General features: G+C 40.7%; 1 protein-coding gene across 14 annotated transcripts in view; it reads left to right on the top strand.

The window, feature by feature from the left end:
• The window catches only part of LOC116463573 (C-Jun-amino-terminal kinase-interacting protein 4), a 165,472-nt gene that overhangs the window by 133,742 nt on the left and 15,106 nt on the right, over positions 1-16,624 (top strand). For all 14 annotated transcript variants that reach the window (XM_032146753.2, XM_032146751.2, XM_058434731.1 and 11 more), the window contains 8 exons: positions 2,617-2,835; positions 3,422-3,617; positions 6,063-6,188; positions 7,534-7,614; positions 8,322-8,389; positions 10,931-11,079; positions 13,702-13,873; positions 16,414-16,527. In XM_032146753.2, the coding sequence (XP_032002644.1) occupies positions 2,617-2,835; positions 3,422-3,617; positions 6,063-6,188; positions 7,534-7,614; positions 8,322-8,389; positions 10,931-11,079; positions 13,702-13,873; positions 16,414-16,527 (1,125 nt within the window). The remainder of the gene's footprint in view (positions 1-2,616; positions 2,836-3,421; positions 3,618-6,062; positions 6,189-7,533; positions 7,615-8,321; positions 8,390-10,930; positions 11,080-13,701; positions 13,874-16,413; positions 16,528-16,624) is intronic.

Raw genomic sequence — 16,624 nt, 5'->3', positions numbered from 1 at the left:
ACCCAGGCTGGAGTGCAGTGGCATGATCTTGGCTCACTGCAACCTCCACCTTCTGGGTTCAAGTGATTCTCTTGCCTCAGCCTCCTGAGTAGCTGGAATTACAGGCACCTGCCACCACTCCCGGCTAATTGTTTGCATTTTTACTAGAGATGGGGTTTCACCATGTTGGTCAGGCTAGTCTTTTTTTTTTTTTTTTTTTTTTGAAATGGAGTCTTACTCTGTCACTCACACTGGAGTGCAGTGGCACCATCTTGGCTTACTGCAACCTCTACCTCCTGGGTTCAAGCGATTCTTTTGCCTTAGCCTCCCAAGTAGCTGGGACTACAGGCACGAGTCACTACACCCGGCTAATTTTTGTATTTTTGGTAGAAACAGGGTGTCACCATATTGGCCAGGCTGGTCTTGAACTCCTAGACCTCGTGATCTGCCCGCCTTGGTCTCCCAAAGTGCCGAGATTATAGGCGTGACCCACCACGCCCGGCAGTCAGGTTAGTCTTGAACTCCTGACCTCAAGTGATCCACCCGCTTCGGCCTCCCAAAGTGCTGGGATTACAGGCATGAGCCACTAAACCCAGCCTGAGATCTACCCTCTTAACAAATTTTTTGTTTTTGTTTTTTGAGACAGGGCCTCACTCTGTTGCCCAGGCTGGATTGCAGTGGTGCAGTCACAACTCATTGCAGCCATGACCTCCCGGGCTCAAGTGATCCTCCCAGCTCAGCCTCCCGAGTAGCTGGGACCACAGGCGCACACTACCACACCTGGCTAAGTTGTTTGTACTTTTTGTAGGCAGGGTTTCACCATGTTGCCCAGGCTGGTCTGGAACTCCTGGGCTCAAGTGATCTGCCTGCCTTGGCCTCCCAAAGTACTGGGATGCCCAGCCCTCTTCACAAATTTTTAAGAGTACAATGCATTATAATCTAGGTAGAAGTTCTGACACATGTTATAACACAGATGAACCTTGGAAACACTATGCCAAAGGAAATAAGTCGGACACAAAAGGACAAATATTATATGATTCCACTTATGTGAGATATCTAGAATAGGCAAATTCATAAAAACATAAGAGTTTCTATGTGAGGTGACGGAAAAGCTTTAGAAATAGGCCGGGCATGGAGGTTCACAGTCATAATCCCAGCACTTTCAGAGGCCAGGGTGGGACGATCAGTTGAGCCCAGAAGTTCGACACCAGTCTGGGCAATGTAGTGAGACCTCTTTTCCACAAAAAATCAAAAAATGAGGCGGGAGGAGAACTTGAGCCTGGGAGGTCGAGACTGCAGTGAGCTATGATTCACCACTACACACCCACCTGGGCAACGGGGGTAAGACCCTGTGTTTAAAAAAATAAATAAATAAATAAATAAATAAATAAAGGCCTGGCATGGTGGCTTATGCCTGTAATCCTGATACTTTGGGAGGCTGAGGTGGGTGGATCACCCGAGGTCAGGAGTTCGAGACCAGCCTGGCCAACATGGTAAAACCCCATCCCTACTAAAAATATAAAAATTAGCCAGGTGCAGTGGCAGGCTCTTGTAATCACAGCTACTTGGGAGGCTGAGGCAGGAGAATTGCTTGAACCTGGGAGGCGGAGGTTGCAGTGAGCCAAGACTGTACCGTTGCACACCAGCCTGGGCAACAAGAGTGAAACTCTGTCGCCAAAAAAGAAAAAAAATAATGGTGATGGCTACACAATGTTATAAATATTAATGCCAGTATTGTAAATATTAATGCCACTGAATTGTACACTCTTAAATGGTTAAAGTGGCAAATTTTGTTTATATATATATTATTTTTACTGCAATAAGTTTTTAGTGTGATATAAATAAAACAGTTTTCTAAATTAAAAAATGATATTTTTATATTATAAATGCTTAGTTTTTAATGTTTTACTAATATCTAAGTCACCCTATATACTTGGGGTATTTAATTTTTAACAGTAATGGATAGAAGCTTGTACTTCAAGTAGTAGCAGTAGTCTTGATGATTTAAAAGAATTTTTTTTTGGCTGACGTTGTCAGATATAATTTGATTGTTTTTAACCTGTGGCTGCTGAGGAGCTCACTAAGAACAGAAGCTGGCTAGGCCTGGTGGCTCACGCTTGTAATCCTAGGACTTGTCTGAGGTTGGTGGATCCCTTGAGGCCAGGAGTTCAAGACCAGCCTAACCAACATACCAAAACCCTGTCTCTACCAAAACTACAAAAATTAGCCAGGTGTGGTGGCTCACACCGGTAGTCCCAGCTACTCAGGAGGCTGAGGCAGGAGAATCACTTAGGCCCAGGAGGCGGAGGTTGCAGTGAGCTGAAATCATGCCACTGTACTCCAGCCTGGGCGACAGAGTAAGACTCTGTCTCAAAAAAAAAAAAAAAAAAAAAAAAAAGTTTATTTTCTGACATTTTTATGTTTATTTGCACTTGTGTTAATAGAAGTATTTTCTTTCTTTTTTAAGTTACCTTCCCATATTTTGAAGATTTGTTTATGTAAATTTAATGCTACCTGTATTCAACTAGCTGTACATCTCACCTGCATAACTCTCATTTCAAACCTGTAATTGTTTTAGTGAAAAAAATGTTATTTATTGAAGTTTACTTTGCTGTTACAAGAAGATTTATTTTTCAGGTGCACGAGAAACAGACTACCCTGCAGGAGAAGATCTTTCAGAATCTGGTCAGGTAGACAAAGCATCTTTATGTGGAAGCATGACAAGCAACAGCTCAGCAGAGACAGACAGCCTGTTAGGAGGCATCACAGTGGTTGGTTGTTCTGCAGAAGGTGTGACAGGAGCTGCCACTTCCCCTAGTACCAATGGTGCTTCTCCAGTGATGGATAAACCACCAGGTATATCCATTCTCTTTACCTGCCATCTGTATAGAGTCTAAGGCTACCCTCAGATACCTCATTATGGACTTAATTTAGATCTTAAGTAACAAGGTTGAAAGAACTTGAAAGAAGATGCTGTAGGCTGGGTGCGGTGGCTCACACCTGTAATCCCAGCGCTTTGGGAGGCCAAGGCGGGTGGATCACAAGGTCAGGAGATCAAGACTATCCTGGCTAACACAGTGAAACCCCATCTCTACTAAAAAATACAAAAAATTAGCCGGGTGTGGTGGCGGGTGCCTGTAGTCCCAACTACCCGGGAGGCTGAGGCAGGAGAATGGCATGAACCTGGGAGGTGGAGCTTGCAGTGAGCCGAGATCGCGCCACTGTACTCCAGCCTGGGCAACAGAGCAAGACTCTGTCTCAAAAAAAAAAAAAAAAAAAAAGATGCTGTAATGACTGTTAAATGGAATCAAGAATTCTTAATTTCTTGATACAGTGTGAAGGAGTGGGTAGATGGAATGGAATTCTATAACAGGGGTTTGTGTGGGGAAATAATTGGAGGAGAAAAGCCCAGACTCAGAATAGTGTTTTATTTACTTTGTAGAAATGGAAGCAGAAAATAGTGAGGTTGATGAAAATGTTCCAACAGCAGAAGAAGCAACTGAAGCTACAGAAGGGAATGCGGGGTCAGCTGAAGACACAGTGGACATCTCCCAAACTGGCGTCTACACAGAGCATGTCTTTACAGATCCTTTGGGAGTTCAGATCCCAGAAGACCTCTCCCCAGTGTATCAGTCGAGGTATAATAATGGGTCATCAACTTAGGAAACTGGGTGAAGTGCACAAATAAAAGGAACCAAAATAATCTCAAACAGTCAAAAGATTTCCACTAATTAGTGTCACTATGGTGGATTAAAAGATACCCATTCTTGTGATAACTTCATGTATTCCCTCTCCATCATTCTCGCTGGATATTCCCCCCCATTTCTTCTGTACACCTTCCAATTTTTTTTAAAAATCTTATCTATAAAAGTATAATCATGCATCAGTCAACAATGGGGATATGTTCTGAGAAATGTGTCATTAGGTGATTTCATCATTGTGTGAACATCATAGAGTGCATTTACACAAATCTAGATGGTATGGCTTATCACACACCTAGGCCATATGGTATAGCCCATTGCTCCTAGGCTAGAAACCTGTACAGCATGTTACTGTACTGAATACTGTAGATAATTGGAACATAACTAAGTATTTGTGTATGTAAACATGCACAAGGTACTGTAAAAATATAGTAGTATAATCTTGTGGAACCACCACCATATATGCTGTCCATCATTTTCCAAAATGGTTTTACCAGGTGTATGACTATATATTAGTCAAAATCTTTCTGTTCATTTTCTCCTCTGGTCTGGTTTTTTTTTTTCTTTTTTTTTGTACTTACTGTCTTCCATTCTATTAGTAATTCTTTGTCATTTTAATCCCATCCCTACTCTAATTTTCACTCCAGTTATCAGCAAAATTGGCCATTGTTTAAATCTGCCATTGTACAAGTTTCCCACATGGGTGTGGATGACCTTTTTGAATTTAGTTTTCATGCAAATATTTTATTAAAAAACAATTCAGATGGTTCCAGTGGCTCATGCCTATAATCCCAGCACTTTGGGAGGCTGAGCAGGAGGATTGCTTGAGTCCAGGAGTTCAAGACCAACCTGAACAACATAGTGAGACCCTCATCTTTACAAAAAACTTAATGATTAGCTGGGCATGGTAGCATGCACCTGTGGTCCCAGCTACTCAGGAGGCTGAGGTGGGAGGATTGCTTGAGCCCTGGGAGCTGGAGGCTACAGTGAGCCATGATCTCACCACTGCACTGCCGCCTGGGAAACAGAGCAAGACTCTGTCTCAGAAAACAAACAAACCAAAGAAAACTATTTGTTTTAGGCTCTTCCTTTAAAGGGTTGGTTAATCTAGGCCCATTTAGTGAATTATTTCATTTTCTTTCCTGCCTTTTCTAGATCTGCTCTAGAAGAAAGTCTCTTTAAACTAGATCCTTTTTAAAGTTTAATATTCTTAGTGTATAAAGTAAGAAAGATTAATTAATAACCCATTTATGCCTAGTGGTCCATTATTGGAATGCTAAGCTTGTGGGAGTTATTCATATCCTACTGCTCAAGGTCATCGCTAAGGTCTGATTTTTTACAAAAAAAATTTGCAACCTCTGGCATAAATGGATTAACATTTAATTCTTTTTTGTGTGTGTGGAGATGGAATCTCACCCTGTCACCTAGGCTGGAGTGCAGCAGTGCAATCTCAGCTCACTGCAACCTCCGCCTTCTGGGTTCAAGCGATTCTTCTGCCTCAGCCTCCCAAGTAGCTGGGATTGCAGGCATGTGCCGCCACACCCAGCTAATTGGTGTATTTTTAGTAGAGATGGGGTTTCACCATGGTGGCTAGGCTGGTCTTGAACTCGTGGCCTCAAGAAATCCACCCACCTCACCCTCCCAAAGTGCTGGGATTATAGGCGTGAGCCAGCGCACCTGGCCTGAATTATTAAGAATAGGTCATGTTTGAATTTGATATCCTGGTTATGTATCTTTTACTAAATATGCCCTGACAATTCAAAGGAAAGGTTTCGTGATAGAATATTAAACATATTTCAGTTTATTAATTTATTTTAGGTAATTCTTTATATTTCTCCCTCCTTTTTGTATGTGTGTATCCCTCCCTTCTCTCTCACCTGAGAAGAAACTATGACAAAACCCAAAATAAGAGAGAGCCGTAGTAATTGTCTGAATATTAACTGCTGTATTTCATTACCATGTCTTACTATCTTTTCTGCTCCTTGGGCTTCCTAGTTTATTAATGTTATTTCTGGTACAATCGTTGAAATATGTGATGTAAGCTTTTGACTTTGGCTTTTCTGGAATTTTTGTGGTTTCTTTCTTTCTTTTTTTTTTTTAACTTAAAGTTTAAGCCAGGTGTGATATAGTGTGTGCCTCTAGTCCCTGTTATTCAGGAGGCTGAGGTGGAAAGATCACCTGAGCCTGAGAGGTCAAGGCTGCAGTGAGCCCTGATTGTGCCACTGTACTCCAGCCTGGGTGACAGAGTGATACCCTATCTCTAAAAAATAAATAAATAATAAACAAATGAACAAACTTAAATATAGAAATATTCAGTCCCTGAAAACTATAACTATAGTTAAGTATACTCAGATTTCTTTCCTTTTGCCCTTCCTTTTCCAGCAATGACTCAGATGCATATAAAGATCAAATATCAGTACTGCCAAATGAACAAGACCTGGTGAGAGAAGAAGCCCAGAAAATGAGTAGTCTTTTACCAACTATGTGGCTTGGAGCTCAAAATGGCTGGTAGGTGTCAACACTTTTAACATTAGAATATGTTTATTGTTTTACTTTTGCTTTTGAAATCAGAAGATAAGTAAAATATGGTAAACAAATACCAAAAGTGTGGATTAATGCAAAGAATTTTATGTAGACACATAATTTGATGTTATGTTGCAACTACCACATAAACTGGACTTGCCCTGTTTCTGAATAGTAAGCCATATGTTTCTTTGTCACAGAATGTTCCCTTTCTATAATATTCTTGGAAGGAGAGGTACGTAAATTTTAAAATCGAGGTGCTCCAGAAATAGAAGATCCTGAACAGCACAAAGACAGAGAATGTTTAATTTATGTAGGCTAGAATGTGGGCAGGAAAACAGGGATTCAACCAACATTTTGGCTGCAGGAAGGCCCAATCCCAACTTTTAGTGAATTTTTTACTAAGATAGGTAAAACAAATCACAATCTGAAAAGTCAGATGATGATAACTAATATTATATGGTTCACTTTCCAGTTGTGTGGAGAGTTGTACAAAATTGTGCATTTACAAAGGTTAAGCAAGATTACTGTTGAGCATCTCTAATCCAGAATTTGAAACTCTTTGACCACTGTTATGACGCTGGCAGATAATGCTCATTGGAGCATTTTGGATTTTTGAATTAGGAATACTCAACTGTTATGTATAATGTAAACATTCTACAATCTGAAAAAGTCAGAAATCCAAACACCTCTGGTCCCAAGCTTTCAAATAAGGGTTACTCAACCTGTAGTACGTCTCTTTCATATGAGTCCAATACTATAAAGTGAAGAGTTGGCAAACTTAGTGTAACTGTCTTCCAGTAGAGCATTATGGACACTGAAGTTTGAATTTCATATAACTCTCCCCTGTCACAAAATACCCCTGATTTCCCCCACATACACATCTTTAAAAATGTAAAAACTATTCTTAGCTTGCAGGCTGGAATTAAAACAGGTGGCAGACTGGATCTGGCCTGTAGGCCATAGTTTGCCACTCCCTATGGGGGCCACTCTGTCATCCAAAAGTTATAGGTCAGTGTAGTAGAGAGGTTAGGCAATTCAAAAAAAGAGTTTTGCCCAAGGACTAAGTGTGTGAAACTGACTGTGCATTGCACTAGTTCGTGCTTTTCGGTCTTCATGTTTCTCTTTGCTCAACAGCCTATTTGTTTACCTTAGGCCTACCCTCACTCTCATTTTTCTTTTCTGACCATTGCACAAAAGCAGCAGCACCTTTTCCTAAAATTTATATGTTACTCTTCTTTCCTTCTGAATGAACTTTGCGATCATTGTTAGATATATGCAATGTCTTGATGTTCTCTATGCCTTACCAGTGTTGCCTTTGTTCTTGCAGTTTGTATGTCCATTCATCTGTAGCCCAGTGGAGGAAATGTCTCCATTCCATTAAGCTTAAAGATTCGATTCTCAGTATTGTGTAAGTTTTATTTTGGAAATTCTTCTTGTTAAAACTATGCATTTTGGTGTAAACTAGATTTTAAGACTTTGAAAGCTAATACATGTTTCATGACTAAATTAGTATCCAATTTGTTTGTTTTTTTAACCCTTTTTATGGAACTAGAGAAGTTAAGTGAGAATGAAACTGTGTAATAGAAAACGAAGTAGAAAGGAAAACTTGCTTGATTGAGTCCCCACCATACTGCAATTTCTTTAGCACTGCAGGAAATAACCAATACCTATTAATTTATGTTTACTTTAGAATATTCTTTATGGCTTGTGAATATGTTGACTGGGGCATTGATTTACTAGTTCTTTTCTATGTGTTCACTATCAAAAATCGGACAGTTTATCTCTGAGCCCACAGGGCTGACTCTGTTGGTTCCACTCAAGGTGCGTGTCTCTGGTCTTTGGAGTTTGTGTTGATTGTCTGTGATGAGAGGAGAAGCTTGGGCCAGAAAGTGAAACAACTGAGATACCACTCATACTGTTTATTTAGTTCAGCTGACATTTTTTCCTAGCAGGACATGCACAGTGAAGAAAGCGGTGTGTTCATTTATATTCTGGTGTCAGCTCCTTAACTCATCACAGATTGGCCCTTTGTGAGGCCCTGAACTAGTTCAGTAGCATGTGGTCCCTTCTGTATTCCTGACTGGAGAGTTCTGAACACCCCTTTCCTGTTTGCAGACACGTGAAGGGAATCGTGTTAGTAGCCCTGGCTGATGGCACCCTTGCAATCTTTCACAGAGGAGTGGGTGAGTGGTGATGTGTATATAACATGGACACTAATTTGTTGCTTTGCAAAGCATTTTTAAGTAGATTGGTTTATGTTTTAAAGAAATGATACTCAGTAGGATAAAGAATAAATAGTAACAATACACAACATCAGTAAATATATTAGTGTGTGCATGGAGGTATACATTAACAGATACCTTAGGGAAAATATGTTTACCACAATGGGCATTTTATGGTACTTTTATTTTATTTTATTTTATTTTTTGAGATGGAGTCTTGCTGTGTCACCCAGGCTAGAGTGCAGTGGCGCGATCTCAGCTCACTGCAAGCTCCGCCTCCCAGGTTCACACCATTCTCCTGCCTCAGCCTCCCGAGTAGCTGTACTACCGGCGCCTGCCACCACGCCCAGCTAATTTGTTTGCATTTTCTTTTTTTTTTTTTTTGAGACGGAGTCTCGCTCTGTTGCCCAGGCTGGAGTGCAGTGGCGCCGTCTCGGCTCACTGCAATCTCCACCTCCCAGGTTCACGCCATTCTCCTGCCTCAGCCTCTCCGAGTAGCTGGGACTACAGGCGCCCACCACCCCGCCCGGCTAATTTTTTGTATTTTTAGTAGAGACGGGGTTTCTCTGTGGTCTCGATCTCCTGACCTCGTGATCCGCCCGCCTCGGCCTCCCAAAGTGCTGAGATTACAAGCGTGAGCCACCGCGCCCGGCCTAATTTGTTTGTGTTTTCAGTAGAGACAGGGTTTCATTGTGTTAGCCAGGATGGTCTCGATCTCCTGACCCCGTGATCTGCCCGCCTTGGCTTCCCAAAGTGCTGGGATTATAGGCGTGAGCCACCGTGCCTGGCCGGTACTTTTAAATAATGTGATAGGGAGGCATTTGTTTTTCATTCATATGCTTATGCAATTCGGAGAAACTTGGTGTTTTTTTAATGTCCTATGTTTTAAAAATAATTTGTGTCCACTTAACATTTGGACTTTTTTTTAAAGAATTTTAATTGGGTAAGGTTTAATCATTTTCATGTCACCTTATTTATATTTTCCCCCTTTAAAACCATTGTTTCATCTATAGAAGGGTGGTGGTATCAGAAACCCTACCTTGAATGAATGAAGTTGAGGGAATTTAGTATGTATTGCTCCATAACTCCTTGGTACTTGTGTCAACCAAAAATGATACATCATTTTCTACCCACTTGATTGGTGTATCTGGGAAGTATTATGAAACATAGATACCCTGAATTTGGATTTTAGAAAGGCTTTTCCCAAAATCTCCTATCTTTCTGGGCTGAGGAAATGTGGAGTAGATGACAGGTGCTTTTGTAATTGATTGGTACCTGAAAATTGCTGGTTAATGACTCCGTATCATCAAAGAGCGAGAGGGCTCCATTTTACCTTTTTCAGCTGTTTAATCTTTACAGTAAATTATTAAGAAAGTTCCCTGGTCATTCTCATTTTATAGATGAGGAAACTGAAACACAGAGCATTTTGGTAACTTTTTCATGGCCACTCAGCTAATAAGTGGAAAAGCCTAGAATAAAAATGAAACAATGAATGTTTTGGTAAATTGAATTTAAAATAATATTGACAGAATAAGACAAGTAAAATGCATTTAGTAAGTGTCAATGTAAAGTCCTGCATTTGAGTTCAGAAGAGCAAGATGGGGAGACATGTCTGAAGAGTGAGAATTACCTAAAGGTTGACTATAAACTCAATATGAGTTTAATGCCTTAGGCCTCAAAGACAAGGCTGGTGATAATCCTGCTCTGCTAGGCTAGATAAAGACAGCATATTCAATGGACATCAACAAAACAGAGTTAGGACGAAGGGTCTATAAACTGTGGTAGGTACAGAGCACGTGCCAAAGATACTTGGTTTTGAAAAGAGAAGACATAGGGCTGTAATGAAGAAGTTTGGACTGGATTTATTCTTTTGTTTCCACCCTGCAAGACTGCAGACGAATGGGTGGTTACATACAAAAAGACGGACATTAGCTAGGTGTGGGTAATATTTTTCAATTAAAGCTGTCTGAAAATAGAATGGCTGCTTTGTGAGGCAGTGTGCTCACAAAAGGTAACAAAGCAAAGCGAGGTTCTGGTGACTGGTTCTTCATGTTTCTATTATCACTGAAAATGTAGTATGCATAATTCCTAAAGTGTTAGCAATGAGTTGCCCTCAACTTCTACCCAAGAAAATACATCAAAATGCATGTGAGTGAGACGTTATTCCCAAAATAACCTTAAGTCCATTCTAATTAGAAAAATATTATGATAAACAGATAACTTGTAACTGATTTATCATCACATCACTGCTTTTGTGACCATGTTTTAAAGGGGGTCTAGGTACTGGGTGGCAGTTTGAAGCAGATGACCTTTGAGGGTCTCTTCCAACTTTGCAGCTTATGCAATAGAAGAACCCAGGCTGCAAATAAAAGGTATACTTAGTACATGGTACTTTGAGTGCTTCCTCAATAAATTTAATTATACAACAAATAAAATGTTTCTTGTGCTGAAATTAAGTAACAGGTGGTATGCATTTACTATAACCTTTTATTTCTTTTAAAGACGGGCAGTGGGATTTGTCAAACTATCACCTCTTAGACCTTGGACGGCCTCATCATTCCATCCGTTGCATGACTGTGGTACATGACAAAGTCTGGTGTGGCTATAGGAACAAAATATATGTGGTGCAGCCAAAGGCCATGAAAATAGAGGCAAGTTATTAGCCTATGTTTTCTGTATTTATTTAATTTGTATTATCCGAAGACTATTAGACTATAATTATTTTCAGCTTCTTTAGAAATTGTTTCTGGATCTGTGTGTTTTAGGGCACTTGAGTAATGTATTTGAATATCTTAGCTTTCTGTGTTACTTAACTCTCTTGCCACTTTTGACTGTGAGGGTAGGAAGTGGCTTTTTAAAAAAGGAAAGAGGATTCATACATGAATGTTTAAATGTGTGTCTGTGTATGTATCCAGAGATATGTATGTGTTTTTGTTTGAATACATGGTTCTTTTTATGTTTAGTTATATGAGGATTGTTTGAGAAGAGGATTCCTCCCTGTCCTCCCCGTGTGTAATCCAGGCACATCCACATATGTGTTCCAGACAGAAATAACATTGTACTAGGAATTCGTTGTAAAAATGAAAACCTCCTAACCTCCTAGCATTGTTTTCTTTTTTTTTTTTTTTTCCGAGACAGAGTCTTGCTCTGTCACCCAGGCTGGAATGCAGTGGCATGTTCTTGGCTCACTGCAACTTCCGTCTCCCAGGTTCAAGCAATTCTCCTGCCTCAGCCTCCAAAGCAGCTGGGATTACAGGCTCCCGCCACCACAGCCGGCTAATTTTTTTTGTATTTTTAGTAGAGACGGAGTTTCACCATGTTGGCCAGGCTGGTCTCGAACTCCAACCTCGTGATCCGCCCACCTTGGCCTCCCAAAGTGCTGGGATTACAGGCATGAGCCACTGCGTCTGGCCTAGCGTTGTTTTCTTACAGTTTTTTTTTTTTTTTTTTTTGTCACAATACATAAATGCATTCTAATTGTTTAGGGGAAAAAAAAAAAACATACAGGAAATGTTAAGGTGAAAGCTCTCCTTCACCCTCCCCCAAATCACATTTCTTTCCCTAGAAGTCTCAAAGTTAACCATTTGATGTTTGTTTTTTATATCAATTCTGTCTGTCTGTCTGTCTATCTATCTATCTATCTATCTAGTTATCTTTATCTGTATATCTGTTTATATCTATCTAATTAGCTAGCTATCTAGCTGTCTATCTGTCCTGTCCATCCATCCATCCATCCATCCATCCATCCATCCATCCATCCATCTATCCACACACAGGTTGAATATCCCTTATTGAAAATGCTTGAGACCAGAAGTGTTTCAGATTTTGGATTTTTTTCAGATTTTGGAATATTTGCATATACATAAATAATGAAATATCTTGGGCATGGAACCCAAAGTCTAAACATAAAATTTATTTATGTTTCCTGTATACTTTATAACAGTGAAAAATATGATATACCATTAGTGCAGTAAAAAAAATACTGTGTTCAGGGTGAATTATGGTATCATATCGGTGCTTAAACACTTTCAGATTTTAAAGCATTTCAGATTTCAGATTTTTGGATTGGGAATGCTCAGCCTGTACCTCACACACATATACAGCAGTGTGGGTTCCTTTTAGTTTAATTATATTTTGGTATTTTTGTTTGTTTGTTTTGAGACAAAGTCTCACTCTGTCACCCAGGATAGAGTGCAGGGGCACAATCATAGCTCACTGCAGCCTCAAACTCCTAGGCTCTAGCAAGCCTCCTGCCTCAGCCTCCCAAGTAGCTGAGATCACAGGCACACACCATTGTACCTGGCTAATTTTTCTTTAATTTATTTGTAGAGACGAGGTCTTGCTATGTTGCCCAGACTGGCCTCAAACTCCTGGGCTCAAGTAGTCCTCCCACCTCAGCCTCCAAAGTAGCTGGGAATATAGGCATGCACCACTATTCCCAGCTGATTTTTGTATTTATAGTAGAGTTGGGGTGTCACCGTGTTTCCCAGGCTGATCTCAAACTCCTGTGCTCAAGAGATCCTCCCACCTCGGCCTCCCAAAGTGCTGGGATTACAGGTGTGAGCCACCAGCGCCCAGCCTGATTAATTATAATTGTGATCTTATTTCAACACAGTGGCTCTACAACAACACAAAATCCGGAGATAAAAATCTTTCTTTTAGGCCAGGTGCGGTGGCTCATGCTTGTAATCCCAACACTTTGGAAGGCCGAGGCAGGCAGATCACTTGAGGTCAGGAGTTTGAGACCAGCCTGGCCAACATGATGAAAGCCCGTCTCTACTAAAAATACAAAAATTAGCCCGGTGTGGTGGTGTGCGCCTGTAATCCCGCTACTCAGGAGGCTGAGGAAGGAGAATCGCCTGAACCCAGGAAGGGGAGGTTGCAGTGAGCCGAGATTGCGCCATTGCACTCCAGCCTGGGCGACAAGAGTAAAGACTCTGTCTCAAAAAAAAAAAAAAATCCTTCTGTTGAACACTGTTAAATAGTGTGGATGTGCTAGTATTGCTGTTATAAGGTGATATCCTATATAGTGCTCAAGTCCAATATCCTGTTCTTAGTTCTTTATTTTTTGCATTCTAGGATGAAAACAATTGTGTATATAAGAGTAATCATGTGTTTCAGATTTTATATATATGTAAAATGTGTTTCAGATTTTAATATATAATATTTGGGCTTCTCTTTTAATAGTCTGCTAACTTGTGCAAATTAGCACAGTTTTAAATATGAAATTCTATGTAGCAAAAGTAACTTTGTGATTGGACAATCTCTCCTAGAAATCTTTTGATGCACATCCCAGGAAGGAGAGCCAAGTGCGACAGCTTGCATGGGTGGGAGATGGCGTGTGGGTCTCCATTCGCTTGGATTCTACGCTCCGTCTCTATCATGCACACACTTATCAACATCTACAGGATGTGGACATTGAGCCTTATGTAAGCAAAATGTTAGGTAAGCTTCCAACGCATTTTATCTTTGCCAATCAAAGAGGGTGTTTTATCTATCTAGTTCTTTGTTGAAATGGGGTCTTGCTTTATTGCCCAGGATGGAGTGCAGTGGCTATGCACAGGTGCAGTCATAGCGCACTATAGCCTTGAACTCCTGGGCTCAAGTGATCCTCTCACCTCAGCCTCCGGAGTAGCTGGGACTGTAGATAGGCACATGCCACCTCACCCAGTCCTTGTTTTTATTTTTAAATAGTCTAAAATGCCGGGTAGAACCAATGAATTAAGTTACCTCAGGAGTAGTGAACTTTTATCACTGAAAGTGTCAGACAGATGTTTCAATCTACCTTGTTCTTTTTTTTTTTCTTTTTTTCTTCTTTTTTTCAAGACAGAGTCTCACTCTGTCTCCTAGGCTGGAGTGCAGTGGCACCATCATGGCTCACTGCAGCTTTGACTTCCTGGGCTCAAGTGATCCTCCCACCTTAGCCTCCCCAGTAGCTGGACAGGCCTGCACCATCATGCTTGGCTACTTTTTTTTTTTTTTCCTGTAGAAATGGGGTTTCGCTATGTTGCCCAGGCTGGCCTTAAACTCCTGGGCTCAAGTGATTGGCCCACCTCAGCCTCCCAAAGTACTGGCGTTACAGGCATGAGCCAATGCACCTGGCCTCTTATTGTTCTTGATGGAAAGTTGGGATCATTTTGGACTCCTCTTCTCTTATTTCCCACATCTAATCTGTCACCGGGAACTGTCAAGTCTGCCTCTAAAACTGTATTAAATCAGTTACTTCTTTATCTCTACCACTATCCTTTTACCCCCAGTTCTCCTAACCGGGCTCCCTATTGCCACTCCAGTCTGTTCTCTGCCTAGTAACCAAGGTGCAGATATTACCTTGACACACCTCCACTGTTGCCTTTAGGTGAGGTGACATGACCAGGAGACCTTACGTGTTCTCAAACACTCTCCTTGCTCGTACCGACCCACAGCTCAGCAGGCTCCTTCCCATTTCAGGGTCCTCACATGTGCTGCTGTTATCATCTACCTGGGAAGCTCTTCTTGGTCCCTTTTTACTTACTCAGCTTTCAGGTCATAGCCTGCCTGTCATAATCAGGAGAGACCTTCATTTAGGTCCTGTCATACTTTTTCTTCATGGGCTTGTCGTTACTGTGATCGCACCGGTATTATGTGATTCTTGTTTATAATCTCTCCCTTACAGACCCTAAGCCCTGTGAAGATCAGGGACCATCATTGTCTTGTTCCCTGCTCTATCTTTAGCACCTGACCTAGTGTTATAATGATTATTAGGAATGTCATAAGGGATTCCTTTCATGAAAAATGATTGAACTGGATCAGTAGTTTTCAGCCATTTAGAGTTACTGCCCTCAGAAAACCTTATTTCTAGCTATGTACCTTCTCCCTAGAATGTATACACGTGCAAACACAAACCAATTTCAGGGATATACTTTGACTGGAGGTTAAAGGTTCCTAGGTTAGGCTGAATGGTAATTAAGCCTCCTTCTAACACTGTGATTCAGTGATCATGCTCTCAGTTCTTGTAAGTAGAACTTACGAGTACTAATGTTGTCTTTCTTAAATGTATTACCTGTTCAATAAATTTGTCTTTCAAGTCACTGAAAATAAGATCAGTTGTAAAAATTAACTTGAAATACAAAAATGCATTTATTCTCCCTAAATTATTTGTGTATAATACTTAAAATGTTTAAACTGCTTTAGAACCTAAGTATATAAATGAGGGGAAAAGTATAGATTTTGTTTACAACGATTTTTATCTATGCAAAGAAAAGGGAAACCAGAACTTTTTCAGCTTATAAATCAAAGGACACTTGATTTATCTGGGTTTGTTTGTTTTTAGAGACAAAGTCTTGGTCTGTTGCACAGGCTGGAGTGCAGTGGTGGGATCACAGTTCACAGCAGCCTCAAACTCCTGCACTCCAGTGACCCTCCCACCTCAGCCTCCCACATAGCTGGGACTACAGGCGTGTGCCACCATGCCTAGCTAATTTTTGTACTTTTTGTAGAGATGAGGTCTGTTGCCTAGGTTGGTCTCAAACTCCTGGGATCAAGCAGTCATCCCACCTTGACCTCCAAAATGCTAGGATCTACAGGAGTGAGCCACCGTGCCCTGCCAGTTTCACTGTTTTCTGTTGGGGTTTTTTGTTTTATGTGTTGGTTTGGTTTTACAGTTCCCTAAGTAAATCCTGTGTCACAGTTCCTGATGTACCCTATTTCCTGTGTACTTTTCTTCTAACTAATAATGTTATGTTACCCACTTTTAGGCTTTTCTTTTTCCATTAACCCTGAATTGTCAGATAGACAATAAACCCCAATAAAAGCTTACTTCGATGTGAACCTTCAGGAAACATCCATCTAGCTCTAGTCACCTTTCCTCTTTGTTGTATCAATCCTGCTACTACTTCTTTCCTTTTTTTTTTTTCTTTTTTTGTAATCCTGCTGCTTCTAAGGAACTTGGAATGTAACACACTGTCTGCTTTAGTTTCTCAATAAAGTATTCCCTCCTTTCTTTACAGGTACTGGAAAACTGGGCTTCTCTTTTGTGAGAATCACAGCTCTTATGGTGTCTTGTAATCGTTTGTGGGTGGGGACAGGAAATGGTGTCATTATCTCCATCCCATTGACAGAAAGTAAGTATATTTTTAGATAACTGCCATGGGACAAATAGGCGAATTATAGGAAATAATTATGTCTGAAATTCAAATCTGTGTTAGCTCAGAAGTCAGT

Source organism: Hylobates moloch, unplaced genomic scaffold (assembly GCF_009828535.3).
Source record: "Hylobates moloch isolate HMO894 unplaced genomic scaffold, HMol_V3 SCAFFOLD_42, whole genome shotgun sequence".
Taxonomy (NCBI): Eukaryota; Metazoa; Chordata; class Mammalia; order Primates; family Hylobatidae; genus Hylobates; species Hylobates moloch.
This window is presented reverse-complemented; position numbering and strand designations above follow the sequence as displayed.